Here is a 14,942-nt window from a genome sequence, read left to right on the forward strand (position 1 = left end):
CACAAGATTTCACAGTATTGAACAACTCATCCATTCCATCGCAAGCTGTCTGGGAATGTCCGCACATTCTTCGGGGCGGGAAAGGAATGGACTATGCCCACCCGCAAGAGTGAAAGTCGTCCAATTTGTCCGGCACGCCTCATTTGCATGGGCAAAGAACGACTCTTGTCTCGTAAGGGGCAGGGCTCTGTCATATTCGGTGAAAATGTATGCGCATCGGTATTGTTCCCATGGGCTATGCCTTATTTCCTGCGTGAATGCCGACATTGAACTCAGGGAGACATGCTGAGCAGCTTCTTCCGCCACTGTAGAAGCAATGTCGTGGTAGAAAATTGATATAGGATCGGGTACGCTGGCCACATGATCCTTGGACCTATCAGCCTGGAACTTCAGTGAAGCATATGATGTTAGAGTCTCGTACCTCAACTCGTGAAAAAGGAGCCATAGCACCATTCGTGTCCGTAAGGAGGGCTTTCCCGGCAGGAACCAAAAAAGCGCACATGTATACTAAGCAGTGCATCTTCGCCTTCGCATGATCACTTAGCTCTGCAGCTGCTTCGCCTCCGGGCATACCGCCATAGCTATGGAAGACCGGTATCACTTTGTCGGATGTGATCGCTGCCCTTTCCAAAGCGGCCTGGACCACTTCGACATCTGCTCGTAACGCACCTTCGCGGAGTACTTTGTCGACGTCGGGGCTGACAGAAGGTAGATCCACTGTCGATACGGTGTAGCCAGAGTCTGTCAAGTTTGACGCAAGGAACTTCCAGTGCCATGATGTATGCCATGCCCCATGTACGAGTACAAATTGGGCCCCAGACATGCTCGACTGCTTTTTATTGTGTCAATCGAGAGATTGAGGAGGAGGATGAAGTTGTTCGCGGAGAGACCACGATGATATATATTACAGTTAGCAAATGCATCGGAGAGTCAGGCGAGAACACCAGAAGCAATTAACTGCCCGTGCATGAATCATGAACCTCATTTCACATGTCTAGACGGGGCACACCCCTGGCGAGTCCACCATGGACATAACAAAGCTTATCAATGACTTGCCACACCAACACTCAACTCATCCGCGTCGGGATGCCGCAGGCCTCATCTGCTAGAAACCACTCGCCTGCCATGCCAGGCCGTTCGTTGCGATGCACATTGGGCACTTCACTAGCACTCCGTCCCTCGATTTCGTTCTTGAGTTCAGGAATGAGTTGCGCAGTTGTCTTGTAGCGAGGCAAAAGGAAGTGTACAGTGGAATGTCGACAACCCTATTGAGTTGAAACAGGACAGAACGGGGACAATTTGTAACGACAAGGCTTATCCAGGCATGATCAGTCATCATTCTCACGTGTCGATCGAATACGAAACTCTATACAAGAGCTTCGTCGAATATTCTATTCCAATGCCACGGGTACTACTGCTGGTCCAGTCTGAGAGTATGATCTGGCTATACTGCACATGTAAAGGCGATACTCGCGCGTATTACCCCGAAGAGGGGTCCATCGTAGTCACTTCGACAGATCTCTTCTCGCTGAATGAATGTCTTTTAGTACGAGATTGCAAAGTAGAAGGGACGCTGCACAGACTTTCGTGACCTAAATACATTGGAATTCTGGATCAGCACTTAGAGGTATCATCTGCGGACCAATCCGAATCTTTGGACAGACTTTGTGCATGGATTCATATGCCCCAAAGCGACTCAATTTGTATCATGGACTAATGCAATAGCTTCTCTCGTAGACGCTCCTATTCTATCAGGAAGCCAGCTTCATGTATTAGGTCAAGTCGGAACTGTCTCAAAGTTCCTAATTAGCACGGTGAATCTCTACGCGCAAGCAGAAACCTTTGGATCATGTGACTATCGCTGTCCGAACTGAGGGGCGTCCGTGATGGACGACAAGGACAACCAATCAGTGTACTGTATGTTACCCCAGGAAGATTGTTCAAGATATTGCCAGCGGTGGAAGTGAAGTCAGATTGGAAGTAAGTTGTTAAGATTACGGACAGAAGCTTAGCACGAAGATGCTTGCCGACCACCTTCGACGCTGTCGCGGCGTCGACACTCAATGTAATTGCGGAACTATACCTAGCACAGCTTAATTCCGGACGATACACCTGGAAAGGGTAAGAACAGTAGACAAAGTGCAAGCTGAGTGCTAGTACAGAGTGCCATGATAGAAACAATCATATAGCTGAAATGTCAGAGAATTATACAAGCTATGTTAGGTTTCCGAAACCGAAGATTCCAGTTCATTTCTGTGAGATCTGAGTGTGAGAACTTTGCGGTTCGAAAGTCGACAGCGTTTATCACAGCAAGCTTCGGGGCGGAATGCTTGAAAGGAAAGCTTTGCTGACATCCTACACTGGCCGGCTCGGAGGAGTATGCACTTGCAGCAACGCAAAACTTTGTTCAACCAGAGCTCGTCATATGCTCCCTGTCCGTAAGCTCGGATTTATGAAAGGTGTTGGATGACTAAGATGGTATCGCATGTCTGAAGGCGCGGAGTTAGGAGGTGACGGGACGGAGTTGCTAAAGGTGTCTATGTGTAGCCTCGCAACCTAAGGATTTGTTAGTGTTCTCGCATATCGCCTACAGCCATGCCCTATATTCATTCAAAAGCCAGCAGTTCCGGCGATGCCTTTCCCGATTATACGCCCAGTGAAACTGTCTGATGCCGATCAAGCAGCTTTCGACCGCGATCTCAAGGATGTGCACCTCTGCTATGATTACCACGTCAAGACTAAGACAGGATCAATAGATAAATGGCGATACGAAGTCTGGTATCCTAGCTCATCAAGAGTCGTCTATGCGATGCATGGCGGACCAATGGCCGGCCGAAAGAACTTCCAGACTGCCAGCTACCAATGCATCCGTGAGGGCGAGCTTTGGCAAATCAATTGGCACGAAGGTGAACCCAAGTTATACGTGCTTCCAATTCGATCAATTTTGTCTAACAGAAAATCTAGAAACTGGCACAATTGGCTCTTCTGCATACGATATTACTCGGAATAAGTACTACACCATAGTAGCCTTTTCCAAAGGACACTAGGAGAATGCTAAAGCTGCGCACGGTAATAAGCGTAATCCAGAAGATTTTCAAAGATGGAGAGAACTAGCAAAGATCGGAGTCCACACGGACAGAATCATACTGAACGAGCAGGCTGATATTGTGGAAGTGTTTAAGGGACTAGGTGACTTGGAGCCTATTACTGGCGATGAGGACACCTTGTAGGAACAAGCTTTAGCTAAGCATGGTTAGTGGTATGAGATATCTTTCGAGTCGCTCTGGCAGCAAATCAGCACTGGAGGAGCTATGCGTGGCGATTGACGAAGAGCGGATCGGTCCCTTTTAGAGATCGAGTTCGGCGTCAGCATCGGTTCCTGATCATGTCTCTCAGCGTCGATCTTGTTGTCATTGGTATGGCGATCTTGCTCACTGATCAGATATCGTTTGTCCCATGTGTGACTGGTCGTGTTTACCTTGTTCAAGTGGAGACGTGTGCGGGTGTCTGGTTGCGGCGAAGCACGATCTTTGCCCTAAGAGGACAGACTTGGCTTTGCGAACGGAGTTATAGCAAAGCTTGCTGGCGAGGTATACGAGAAAATGAGTATCGGCTTTCATTCCACGCTAAATATGTAGGCAGGACCATAAGGCGGCCTCGTGACCCCAATATATACCATCTCATCCGCGCAATGCTGACCCGATTGTCTACACTCGCTATGTTCTCACGGGCATGCACTTGGCATGTTTGTGACATCAGGCCTGACTCCAATGGCTTGACGCTGGAAAATGTCCTGTGAGCCGAACTCTGAAGCTGCATTGGCGCTTAACGGACATAGTTCCTCCTTCATTTTATTCGAACCCAAAACCATTCGCAAAATTACTCGCAGTCTCTATGGATCTGCGTGCCACGCGGAAGATCGTCAGTGGTCTGTCAGCACACCAACAAGAATAATCGTTTCTACTTACCTAATGAGGAATATTGTCAAAGCAATGCTTCCTGCCACGTGTATCGCAATAGTGCGCGACACAAGCGAGCTGATCGCCGTCTCCTTTACACTCGACACCGAGGTTGACTGGAACATTACATGCGGCGCAGGCATCGAATGTCATACCGAAGTCGGCCGCTCCAGTCTTGCAATTATCGTAGTCGTTGGTGGCACTGCAATACATCGTGCGTATGGCCCCATTTGGAGCGCCATTCGAACCGGCAACGAGGCTAGAAATTATTGCAGTGAGCAGTGTATATCGCATGTTGGCGTCCTGAGAGAGATTGTTCTGTGAAGATCGATGATGGGTTCGGGAAGGAGCTGTGACGTGATAGGATGGCAAGATGGAATAGCAAAGGTGAGTGGAGCGCAGTTATGTAGTAGACTGGTACCGTGCTCTTCAGGCTTCGTTCACGCCACTTTATCACTTTCCAGTTTGTCAGACATGTCGGGAGAACGCAGAGCAGGGTACATATCGACTGCAAGCCACATTTAGCACCAATTGTAACATTTGATCGTCCCTCGGATCCCCCATGTTCGTGTGACGCGGTGTAGGATGTGCTCTAGCGGCTCTCTGAGTCTTGGACTTCCCTGAAGGATATCCGTATCGGTGGCGATACGGTCCTGAAATATACTCTCCAGTGACAAAAGCGTCTCGCCAAGACCTTGATTACTCTTCATTGATTTCCAGTGGCGTCTCGAATCCTGGCTGGATCTCGTTTCTTCAGATCCAGACTTTCGGAAGTCGCGGGTCTGTGGGTGTGATGATACATCTCCAGGATCTTGTTTGAGACACGATGTACCGATAGTGTCGCATCATTATACGAAGAATCGGCTCTTAAGGCCGGTCTAGGGGTTGAATATACCTCCGCTGAGCTCGCACGAGGGACTTCAGAGCGCGACGCCACACGTCCACTGCCTGATTCATCTTTTCGGTCGTTGACGGCAATACATGAGAATCCAAGTCCTATGCAGTCCAGATCGCTCGTCCAGCCGAGATACCAGGTTTGGCTTTCGGTCATTGAGAACCACCTTCTAGCGCCAGTTCATCAGAGAGGGTTCCGATAGTGGATCTCGAGCATAGACATTGGACACAGACAAGCAATCGAAGCATGGTTCCGGCCTTTGCTTGTTACGCCGCGCCGCTCGGCGATATGCATCGAAACGCGTGGCGTCTGCCTGGTAATCGGCGTCAAAGTGCCATGCTCTCACATCGTTGCTGGCTCGAGAGCCTTCCTCTGGAATTAGGCCATATTCAGCTCTCAGATCGTCAGGTATTCCCCCAATCAACACCAACGGTAGGTTATGTCTGGCTGTCAATAGTATAGCCACGGTGCTGAGGCTGTACGAATAAAGACCCAAAAGCTCTTCACCCGAATCGAAGCAAGCTCGGCATTGTGACAACCATATGCGCTTTGCTCGTATGAGTTCACCGGGCTGGTTGGCGACTGGGTGAAAGAATGTATTGAAACAGAGGCTGAGAGATATTTGTCCATCTTGCATGCTGAATGGGCGCAAGCCAGGACGCTGCACACGGAAATCGCTAATCGCTAATCGCAAAACAGTCACAAGGCAGCACTTCCTGCAGTCCTACCCAGGGACCGCTTCCCATCGCCGTACACTAGAAACATTTTCGTTAGCATGCGAACCCGTCCCCAATACTCCAAGCAACGAGATCGACATACCAGCTGCTAAACATAACATGGTCTCCTACCATTCTGTTCGCACATTGCCGCAACACATGCAATCCGCCGTTCTGGACCACCACATGTCGTTCCACCCTGGCCAATTCCACGACTGGTGCAAACTTTGGCAGTAAGTCCTGTATCAACGCCCCCGAGGCACCAGCCAGGAGTCTGAGCCGTGGCGCGAAATATTTTTCGTGCTGACGCGGTCGAACCAAACAGCAGGCCGGAGATGATTGCGGTAAGGATCGTGATTCGCATGGTTGCGTCTTGCGGTCGACCTCGATATCGCGGATGTCGTGACGGTGTTCTTGCGAAAGGGAAGGTGATCGGATTGAAAAGTTGAAGGGGGCAAGTATAAAGGGGACCGCAAACAGCTTTGTCCGTAGGACTTGTTGTTAAAATCAAGCCGAGCCTTAGCTCGTGGTTTACCTGGTAGAAGATCGTGTCGAACCTAGTCTTGTTCGAAACGACGCTCCTAGTAGTAATGTCCGAAACGATATCTACCTGTAAGAAGGCCGTCTTGGAAAGCCTGAGCCTCCTGCCAAGGTTATGACTACTCTTCATCAGAAACTAGCAGCATTGCTAGTCGAGAGCAACTCATATTGGACAGCGTCCAGATCTCCGGCAATAGGAATATATATGGCAGTTTCTCAGTCCACTTGCGAGATACGATGTATTGTCTCGGACTAGCAAGACGTTCCGCTGCACATGCTGATGACCTGGTGCTGACCAGGAAGAGCCGAAACATTTTAGAAAATGGTTTGGAGGATGGGTTCCCTCATGGGAAATGCCAAACGGTTTGATCGAAGCCTGATGGTGTTTGCAGACGGATTGTGATCACAAGAACGATATATCGTGCTGCGTGGAAATGGTCCATGTATGCGACTTCTCTTTGATCGAATTGTTTCGCCCGAACTTCGGCAAAAATTTCACCGCAGGATTTCGTTCTTCAACAACGTCAAATGGTGGACACCTGCGCACAGCACTGTGATCCATACAAAATCGCGCAGTCGTCAATGTGAAAAGTGTAAAGCAAGGTGTTCTGGCCCGGTTCCTTGCTCGAAGGTAGCATGTCCGCGATTTTTCGCAAAATTACCCTGGCCGCCCCGGGCCAAAAATGAAGCCTCAACAATGCAAAATTCAACGCCTACTACGTCGTATACAGCAAAAGAATGGACGCGCTGGGAATTGAACCCAGGACCTCTTCCACTCATGCCGTTGCAAGCAACAGATGCTAAGGAAGAATCATACCACTAGACCACGCGCCCGATTTGTGTTTATGGGGTGTGTACCTCAATTGGTGGACAACGATGATACTTCTCCCAATATACACGCCCATCCTGCTGTAGAAGTTTAGATTCGAGACTTCGAAGGCCATTGTTGTTGGAAGAGCTGATGTCTGACATTGGAATTTTGGGTTCGCGGTGGGATGGTAGACTTGGCATGAGCGGCTCTGCAAATTCCTTGCGTCTGTGCTGATGTGCTGGAACGTGCAGTGTCAGAGACTTTGTTGATTCGATTCTTCGTAAAGCTGAAGGTCGTTGCGATAATCCCACTGAGCAGGACTGCGGCACAGAGCGTGGTGTAGCAGTCGAGCACTGCCTTAGCTGTGATCAGGCTGACTGGACTGATTTCTCTTGAGAAGTCGCGAGCGATCACCATTTCGGTTTACTGCTCATTGGAACCGGCGGAGGAGCTTGTCCGCTGTCACTTCCATTCGGCGGCTGACCTGACTGCAGACCTGCTTTCTTCGGCGGCGGTGGAGGCGGTGGTTTCTTCTGTGCAGCAGCGGCAGGAGAAATGACTCCACTCTCTTGCCCTGCTGGAGAATGGGCAGAGCCTCCAGTGCCCATCCTCGCAAATCTCTGCTGCAACTCGTTGAGCTGGCCACCTTGGCCCTGACCTTGCTGATGTTGAGAGCCGAAGCGTGCCGCAGCACCGGAAGCGAAAGACGCAGCGCTTTGCACCTGTTGTGCCGAAGGAGTAGGAAGCTGTTGTCCTGATGCATTATTAGATCGGCCGATACCAAAGCCAGGGACAGAGACACCTGCACCAGCCAATCTGCCTGCAGCGCCTTGATTAATGGCAGCGGGATCTTGTGTTTGCTGCTGCTGCCTCTGCTGCATCCAAGAGGTCGCAGCTTGTGAGCCAAATTTTGTAGCAGCATTCGTTGCAGCGGTCTCGAACTTGTTCGATGTAGGCTGCGCAGGAGGGGAAGGCGCATTCAATGCTTCACCATAAGTTGGAGGTGGCGCGGGTGTGTGTTCATCGGGATACTCATTCTGTCTGGGCGGGAGAAAAGGCGGAGGTCCGCTGCTGCCACTATTCTGTGACGCTATCGTTCCTGTCGTCTGACGAGAAGGCGATGGCGGAAGAGTAGCCTGTCTCGGAGGAACTCTTGGCGGTAGAGCGGGCGAAGGTCTAGGTGCTTCAATGGCTGCCGTTCCACCACCGCCAACAGCATAGTGCCTTGGAGGCGGCGCAAAGTTCCTTGTATCGATTCCTGTCGTGTCTTTCTTGTATGGCCCTCTTTCGCGATTCAACTCTTCTTGCTCCCTCCTCTCTCGCTCCTCCATCTCCCTCTGCCGCCGCTCCTTGTATCCGGTCTCCACTATTGGCGCGCCAAGGCCTCCGCGATGCTCAGTCGGAATCTGCGACAAGCTCTGCGGTATACCAGCTGCGAGCGACGAGCCTGCTGCAGCTCCCGTCTTCTTCCGCTCCACCTCAATCGGATTCAGCGGCCTGCCATCCTGATCATAGTGAGACCGAGCTTTCGGCGGAGGTCCGAACGAGTCCGGGTCTCGTAGACTGGTCAACGGCGCCGACGTGTGATTTCGCTGCTGCTCATATGGATCCTTCTTCTTCCCGGTTGCGATGCCTTTCAGATCGGATTTCCATGTTTCTTTCTTGATTGCGCGATCGTTGGAAGGATGCCACCCTCCCTTCAGCATAGCCTTGCCGTCGAAGGGCATGATGGATGATACTGCCTAACTGAGGCGTTGCGGGCGACTGGAATGTTTGGGGAGTAAAGATGCTTAGGAATACAGAACTGCTTGCGTAGTTGCTCCAGGCTGTGCTCGCGTGCATGTGGTGTCAGATTCGGTGACGTAGGGCGGAGCTGGAACAAGGCTCATTCCGAGACCCGCTTCTTTCGAGGAAGATCGTTTACACGGCGGTTATGCCTCAGGCACCATAAAGACTTCACTTTCCCGCGCCGAAACCTCAACTACTTCTCTCCGGATGACCATATTGCAGCAGGTATCCTGACCTCTTTCCAATCCCTCTTTCTGCACCACCAGTTACTGGGCTAGCCAGCAGTAGAGACTTGGCGTATTCGGCAAGTGCATCATACGGCGAGACTATCTCTACGAGCGAAACTCTAGGCTAGGTTGAGTATGCCAAGCCTACACTTCCTTACACAGCGGCCGCGTATTCACAAGCTACATCCTTACATAGGCCTTGCAAGGACAAATACGCTTTATGGGATGTATCGTATCATCCAGGGCTCGGTAGATCCTTAGCCGGCCTCAGCATAAGACCATCTACGGTCCAGACTTCCTTCTTCGGACCCAGCGTTAAGCATTTGGGCCTTCCAAAGACCCCGCAAGTAGAAGTGTCTCCGCCGAGCAAAGATGTCACACTTTGAGACCAATGGGATGCTCCTACAAAGCGAGATGAAGGCTCCCGCCGGAAATACACACATCTCACCCTTTCACAGTTCGTCCTATGCATTCTGGGATGCCGAATTGAAGCAAAACTCAAAATTGAGGCCAAATGTGGCCTTCGGCGTTGTCCGAACGCACACGAATCATGGTGAGCAGACTGTAGCTCGCTAAAGCCGGATGAGGCCCCATGCTCGTGAAGGAACAAACATTTCGCACACCATGTCCTGCTAACAAGCAACGTCCAGTGATGCTTATTAACGGAGAGAAAATAACAACGAACATAGCGACGAAGTTCTAGTCCGCTGCGTCCGGAGCGTCCGCACAGTCCGCAACGAATCAATGATACGAATTCATCAGCATGAACCGTCTTCGAAATGGCTGGTGACAACAGACCTCTGCTGACCGAGACCCATAATGTTTGATCGGAGAGTGGACATATGTTGGTGCCGCGTCTAAAGTTAGGGACCTTCCATTCCGCTCCGTTGCCTGTCTCCAATCAACGGCACTGGCGATTACAGCGATGAGTGATCCAAAACTCCACGGGATACTCAGCACTGCGGTCTCTGGAAATCATTTGGTTACAGTGAACAACGTCTGAACCGCCCATCGTCGTCTCCATAGGAAACACTTGCATCTTCGTGGTAAGGTCATGATCCATCTCTCCTCAAGGAACCATGTCCGTTGCGCTGCGGACTACGCGCCCGTTTCCACGCAGTCTACTAATCCGGTCTCCGGTTCTGCCATGCCGGATCAGTAATCGACACCTAAAAGCTTGAGACATGTCTGGATACGAAGACCTCCAGATCTTGCGCTCTCCACGCTGCCTTTCTGACAAACATGGAGACATACAGTCGCCATTTTATCATGTATCAGGATGCCATGTGGAACTGCTAGAATATCCAGCGGGAGGTAGAAGACTATGGACCTTCTCTTTGCTGTGCTTTCATGGAGCCGTGTCAACCATCGCAGGCACAATGGTCACTGAGATGCAGGGCCTACCCTCACTCCTTCGCCGGGCAGAAGTGAACGACTGAATTCGCCTCCGTTGTTCGCAGCATCATCACGAACACCCAGAAGCGTCATTACTCAAAATGCCTCACTTTAGGATAATTCTGCTGCACGGACATAGGCAGCTGACTCTCGTGTGTCGCTGCATGGTTCGCTTCTCGAACAACATGTTGGAGCTTTGCAGATGGAATTTGCAGGCCGTCGCTTCCGATTGGGATGACAACTCTCTTCCGGCCCCAATTCGACATTTGCGCTCGTATTTCACGGCGAGCTGGACGAACTCTCGCGCGTGCCGGCCCCAATTCGACATTTGCGCTCGTATTTCACGGCGAGCTGGACGAACTCTCGCGCGTGCCGGCCCCAATTCGACATTTGCGCTCGTATTTCACGGCGAGCTGGACGAACTCTCGCGCGTGCATTACTGATCCTCACGAACTGTCGGGCGCGAACTTTCAGCTGTGGAAGTTATCTGACAGTCTAGAAGCCATTTGCTTCGCAGCGGCCAACCACGGCCGACTTCACCTCCCCTGGCAAGTGCTAAATCTGATATCACAGATACGACTTCTTGCAAGCTTGTCGTTGTTTCGTGTTCGACTTACTTCGCATAGACAGAAGCACTCTACAGAAACATTCGTTGCTCGCAGTCCGTCGCAATGCGGAGCCCAAGAAGCCTTATTCTATCTTTGCATTGCTTGCGTCGTCAACCCTGCTTGAACGCGGGGCCAGGCACGACTGACGATGGACGCCGAAGGATTGATCGGATGGTATAAGATGGACGTCGTCGTCCTCAGTAGCACCACATCTCAAAGCTCATCCTGGATTGAAGAAGTCGAACAACGACGAAACATTCAAGATGCACGCCAAACAATCGATCGTATGGGCCTTAGCCGCTCTACTTGCGACGGTGAACGCCCTCCCTAACAGTCTTGAATACAACGACAAAGGCGCCATCGATCCAACGAACAATGCACATCTTGACACTCAAGAGCCCGTCAACACAGATCTCGTTGCCCGAGACCCATTCGCAGAAATGGACGAGTACTTTGCCGGAGAAAAACATTTCAAAGGAGAACCACCTTGTCTGCAAATATGGCCCCAAAACCCGGGTCGAGAACCTTCAGACCAGGAAATTGCAAATGCTCGTAAAGAAGCACAATGGAAAAAGTATCCCGTCGGTTCAAAGCCCCCGATCTGTGACTTGCAATATGTCACCTGCCTCAGGTCAGTAGAAAGCAAACCGCACCCTTCAATTCCGAACCCCAACTCTAAACAAACGACTGACGAGTGCTGTTGCATCCAGACTCGGTAAAGGTGTTCCTGCCGGCGGAAGAGGCTTCTGGCAAATCGCAACTTGGGATGGCGGCGATGGCAGTAAGTTGCACAAACAAAAAGAAACCACATGATCCATCACGATAAAGAACCCTCACAACTAACTCTATCGTCCCAACAGCCAAGCTTACTGCCGTGAAATACTGGCAGTCTTCCATCACTTGGGTCATGCCCGGCGGAAGCGCAAAATGCTATCTTGCGCACGGATGTCAATGGTGCTGCGCGAACGGCATCCTGAACATCAAGTACGAAGAAGAGAACTACTTCCTGAGTGGCGTGTCGCAAAGGCCAGAGGATAAGAAATATCTCCAAGCTTGGGACTCTCCAGCCTGGAACGGAGCTTGCCATTGTGGCTATCATCTTAGTTCGGATTTGACTATTGTTGCCACCCAGAAAAAGTGATGGCAGGGAACTGTCGAAGACTGAGAATTCGCGAGAGTTGAGGCTTAACTACATCAGTGCATGGCGACGATCAATTAAACAATAGAAGTACATACATCAATCTGATATTTTCTTACATGACTTTGATGCGCAAAGCACTTATATGCCAGAACTCTGAGTCCTAATTGAGCTCTGCGTAACTTCATGGTCCTAAACAGAGCTTATAACTTTCTGCTCACATCGAAGTTGCCACGCACGATGATTATGCGCACTTTCTCTCCAATTTGTCCCCGACGCCAATACTGTTGCGTTATCATCCATCTGACTAAAGTGATGCTGATTTGACTCCCGAAACCAAACGTCCGCTTCTGATTCTGGTGCCAGTGCGAGTATGACACGTCCCTTTTCGCCTTGCACTTCAGAATTGTTCCAGCCATGCATGAAAGACAAATTTACCGCACTTTGCTGGCTGTCTGGAGACCCTCGATCTATGCATTTGGTTCTCACTCGCATATTAAACTTGTCGCATGTTCTTGTGTGGAATTGCCCTTTACGGGTTCTCACATGGCCGGCGTCCCAGTAGAACTTCTCTGGCGAGGCGGTCTTGATGTCTTCGATCACAGCTTCTCGAGAATGAGGGAAGACTAGAACGAACCAGTCGGTATCACATGTGACGACGAAGTTGACAATACAATAGGTTGACTCCTCCGAATCGTCGTCCTCCAAGGAGAGTTCTCGTAGTATGCGAAAGGTGGACTTCCGCTTGTCGTCCATGTAAGCATATATTGCAGCATAATGAACTGCGCGCAAGTGAGGTGGATCGTTCTCCTCTGGGTCCGTCAGCCGTGCCACCAGCTCTACAGCTTGAGGGTATCCTAGGAATGCCGCAAATCGGAGAGGATGCCATTCACCAACGTGAACTTGGACAGTCAAGTGATCGCCGGTCCACCAGCCCACAGGCCTCGAAAAGAGCGACAGGTCGATCTTGTGTAGGGCGGACAAAGTTGCTGTGTCATTGGCAAGAATTGCTTTTCCGACAAAATTGAGCCCATCACTGCCAGTGAAAACCTCCAGACCCGTAACTTTCTGTAGCAGTATCAATCGCTTTACACGCTCAGACACTGCCCAATTATAGATCATGTCAGTCATCTTTGCTACGGCCGCGGTAAGTGTCTTCTCATTCGCGTTTGCCAGGCCGATAACATCTGCTGCCAAAGAAGGCACCAGTCTTTCCGACTGTGGAACAGTGACAACTGTTGCCAGCGTGCGTTGCAATAAATTGGAGAACAACGCAGGTCGTTGGGCCTTTCTTGAGATTCTGATCGCTCGGAGAATAACATCTGGGCCACCCAATTCCAGGATGCGAACCAGAACCGTCTTCCTTACAGTAAGAATAGTTGGCAGCGCGAAGCATAGCCCTTCGTCCGTGAGGAACTCTCTCAGAACATCGTCTGACTCGGAGCCAACGTCGTATAACGCATATTCGACCGGACTCTTGCCGTTCATATCAAGCAGGTCCACAGGATCCCATGTTCTCCCATTCATAGACGCAATCAGCAATTTGCAAGTCAGTGCTTGATCATTGCGTACAGCGCGATGAAGTGGAAGACCCCCTCCAGCATCCCAGGTCCAGAGCTGCTCTCTCCTCGACGGTGGCCCTTCGAGGTACTGAGAGATGAATTCCAGATCGCCCGAACTCGCCGCTTCATGGAGAGTACGAATGGCAGGCTTCTCCACAACCTCAAAATCATCGTCCAGATTTGCGGGAACCACATTAAGCCTCTTGATCTCCGCCAACAATCTCATCCTCGCCTTCTCCCTCCCCTCCCCATAAATAACCGGCATCGTAACATCAAAGAACCCCAACAAACAATAACTCTGATCCTCCTCCCTCGTCGTTTCTCTCTCACTCATCCACTCCAATTTCTGCTCCGCCCCAATCGCCCTCGCATACTCATAATCCTTCAGCACCGGCTCCGGAATTCCCGTGACACCTGCCAAAATCTCCCCCAACTCCGGTCCCATTGCCATTTGTTTCAACCCTTCCGTTCTAATCCCCTTATACCCCAGCACCTCCCACCCCCTCGTAACAAACACAACTGTCTTCGGCGCAACCAACTCTTGCAAAGTCCAACCTCTCGTAAACCACCTACTCCTCCCCAACATCCCCAAATCCCCTCCACCTTCCCTCACCCCACCAAAATCATCCAACCACGCAATACAAACCACCGCATTCCGATACCATTTAAACATACTATTCACAGCTTCTGAAACTTCCTCACTACTCTGTTGTAAGATACAACACGTATCGATCCATAACCATTCCACATTTCCCACATTTTTCCTGACAAAGTCTGCGAATTCCAAAACTTTTTTATACCCTGTGGAAGTTGTATTTCGCTTTTTTAGGATGTCTTTGTAGGAAGCTTCGTGGCCGAGGTGCCAGCGGTGGGAGGCGATGGCGTAGGGTGGTGGGGTGGAGTGGTAGACGGAGAATTCGAGGGTGTGGACGTTGAGGAGGCGCATTCTCTAGGGTATGAGGAGATGCTGGTGCGAACAAGGAGGGGAGAGAGTATTGGGAGGCATCCTTTCGGCGGCTATTTCTCGAGCTGAGGTGGAGGATGGGCTAGGAAGATGCTGTGCCTCGCTAGTGGACGTGGATTCGGATCCTCTTCGTGCAGGGTGAGGTGCAGCTTCCTTGATTAGTAAGCTTGGATGTTCAAAGTTTGTTGTGGTTGATGAGGATTTGATGCTGTACATGTGGAATATTTCTTCTTGGTAGTCAGATCTCAGAGCTGCACACGCAGCGAGAAGGAGAGAGGAACGTGGAGTAGAGATGATCGACGAGAGTGCGACTGTCTTCCAGCCATCTACACAAGTACA

At 50.7% G+C, this 14,942-nt stretch overlaps 5 protein-coding genes and 1 non-coding gene across 6 annotated transcripts; 2 read left to right on the top strand and 4 right to left on the bottom strand.

Annotated features, from left to right (window-relative positions):
• Nucleotides 1–9: 9 nt before the first annotated feature.
• RHO25_004098 (uncharacterized protein) lies at nucleotides 10–823 on the bottom strand (the record flags this gene model as incomplete). Its single annotated transcript, XM_023595026.1, has 2 exons — nucleotides 10–381; nucleotides 428–823. 2 exons carry the CDS (start codon nucleotides 821–823, stop codon nucleotides 10–12), a joined length of 768 nt encoding a protein of 255 aa, XP_023457350.1.
• A 1,809-nt stretch (nucleotides 824–2,632) lies between these two features.
• Nucleotides 2,633–3,047, top strand: RHO25_004099 (uncharacterized protein; the record flags this gene model as incomplete). The annotated part of the gene is made up of 2 exons (XM_023595027.1): nucleotides 2,633–2,906; nucleotides 2,965–3,047. The coding sequence occupies 2 exons, from the start codon at nucleotides 2,633–2,635 to the stop codon at nucleotides 3,045–3,047; spliced, it is 357 nt and encodes a 118-aa protein (XP_023457349.1).
• A 3,802-nt stretch (nucleotides 3,048–6,849) lies between these two features.
• Nucleotides 6,850–6,944, bottom strand: RHO25_004100. The gene has a single exon. It is a non-coding gene; the product is annotated as a tRNA-Ala (tRNA).
• A 387-nt stretch (nucleotides 6,945–7,331) lies between these two features.
• RHO25_004101 (uncharacterized protein) lies at nucleotides 7,332–8,648 on the bottom strand (the record flags this gene model as incomplete). Its single annotated transcript, XM_023595028.2, has 1 exon — nucleotides 7,332–8,648. The coding sequence occupies one exon, from the start codon at nucleotides 8,646–8,648 to the stop codon at nucleotides 7,332–7,334; it is 1,317 nt and encodes a 438-aa protein (XP_023457348.1).
• Nucleotides 8,649–11,202: 2,554 nt separating this feature from the next.
• Nucleotides 11,203–12,080, top strand: RHO25_004102 (uncharacterized protein; the record flags this gene model as incomplete). The annotated part of the gene is made up of 3 exons (XM_023595029.1): nucleotides 11,203–11,570; nucleotides 11,650–11,720; nucleotides 11,800–12,080. The coding sequence occupies 3 exons, from the start codon at nucleotides 11,203–11,205 to the stop codon at nucleotides 12,078–12,080; spliced, it is 720 nt and encodes a 239-aa protein (XP_023457226.1).
• Nucleotides 12,081–12,269: 189 nt separating this feature from the next.
• RHO25_004103 (uncharacterized protein) lies at nucleotides 12,270–14,585 on the bottom strand (the record flags this gene model as incomplete). Its single annotated transcript, XM_023595030.2, has 1 exon — nucleotides 12,270–14,585. One exon carries the CDS (start codon nucleotides 14,583–14,585, stop codon nucleotides 12,270–12,272), a length of 2,316 nt encoding a protein of 771 aa, XP_023457225.1.
• Between the last annotated feature and the right edge of the window lie 357 nt (nucleotides 14,586–14,942).

This window comes from Cercospora beticola, chromosome 3 (assembly GCF_033473495.1).
Source record: "Cercospora beticola chromosome 3, complete sequence".
In the NCBI taxonomy this organism is placed as follows: domain Eukaryota; kingdom Fungi; phylum Ascomycota; class Dothideomycetes; order Mycosphaerellales; family Mycosphaerellaceae; genus Cercospora; species Cercospora beticola.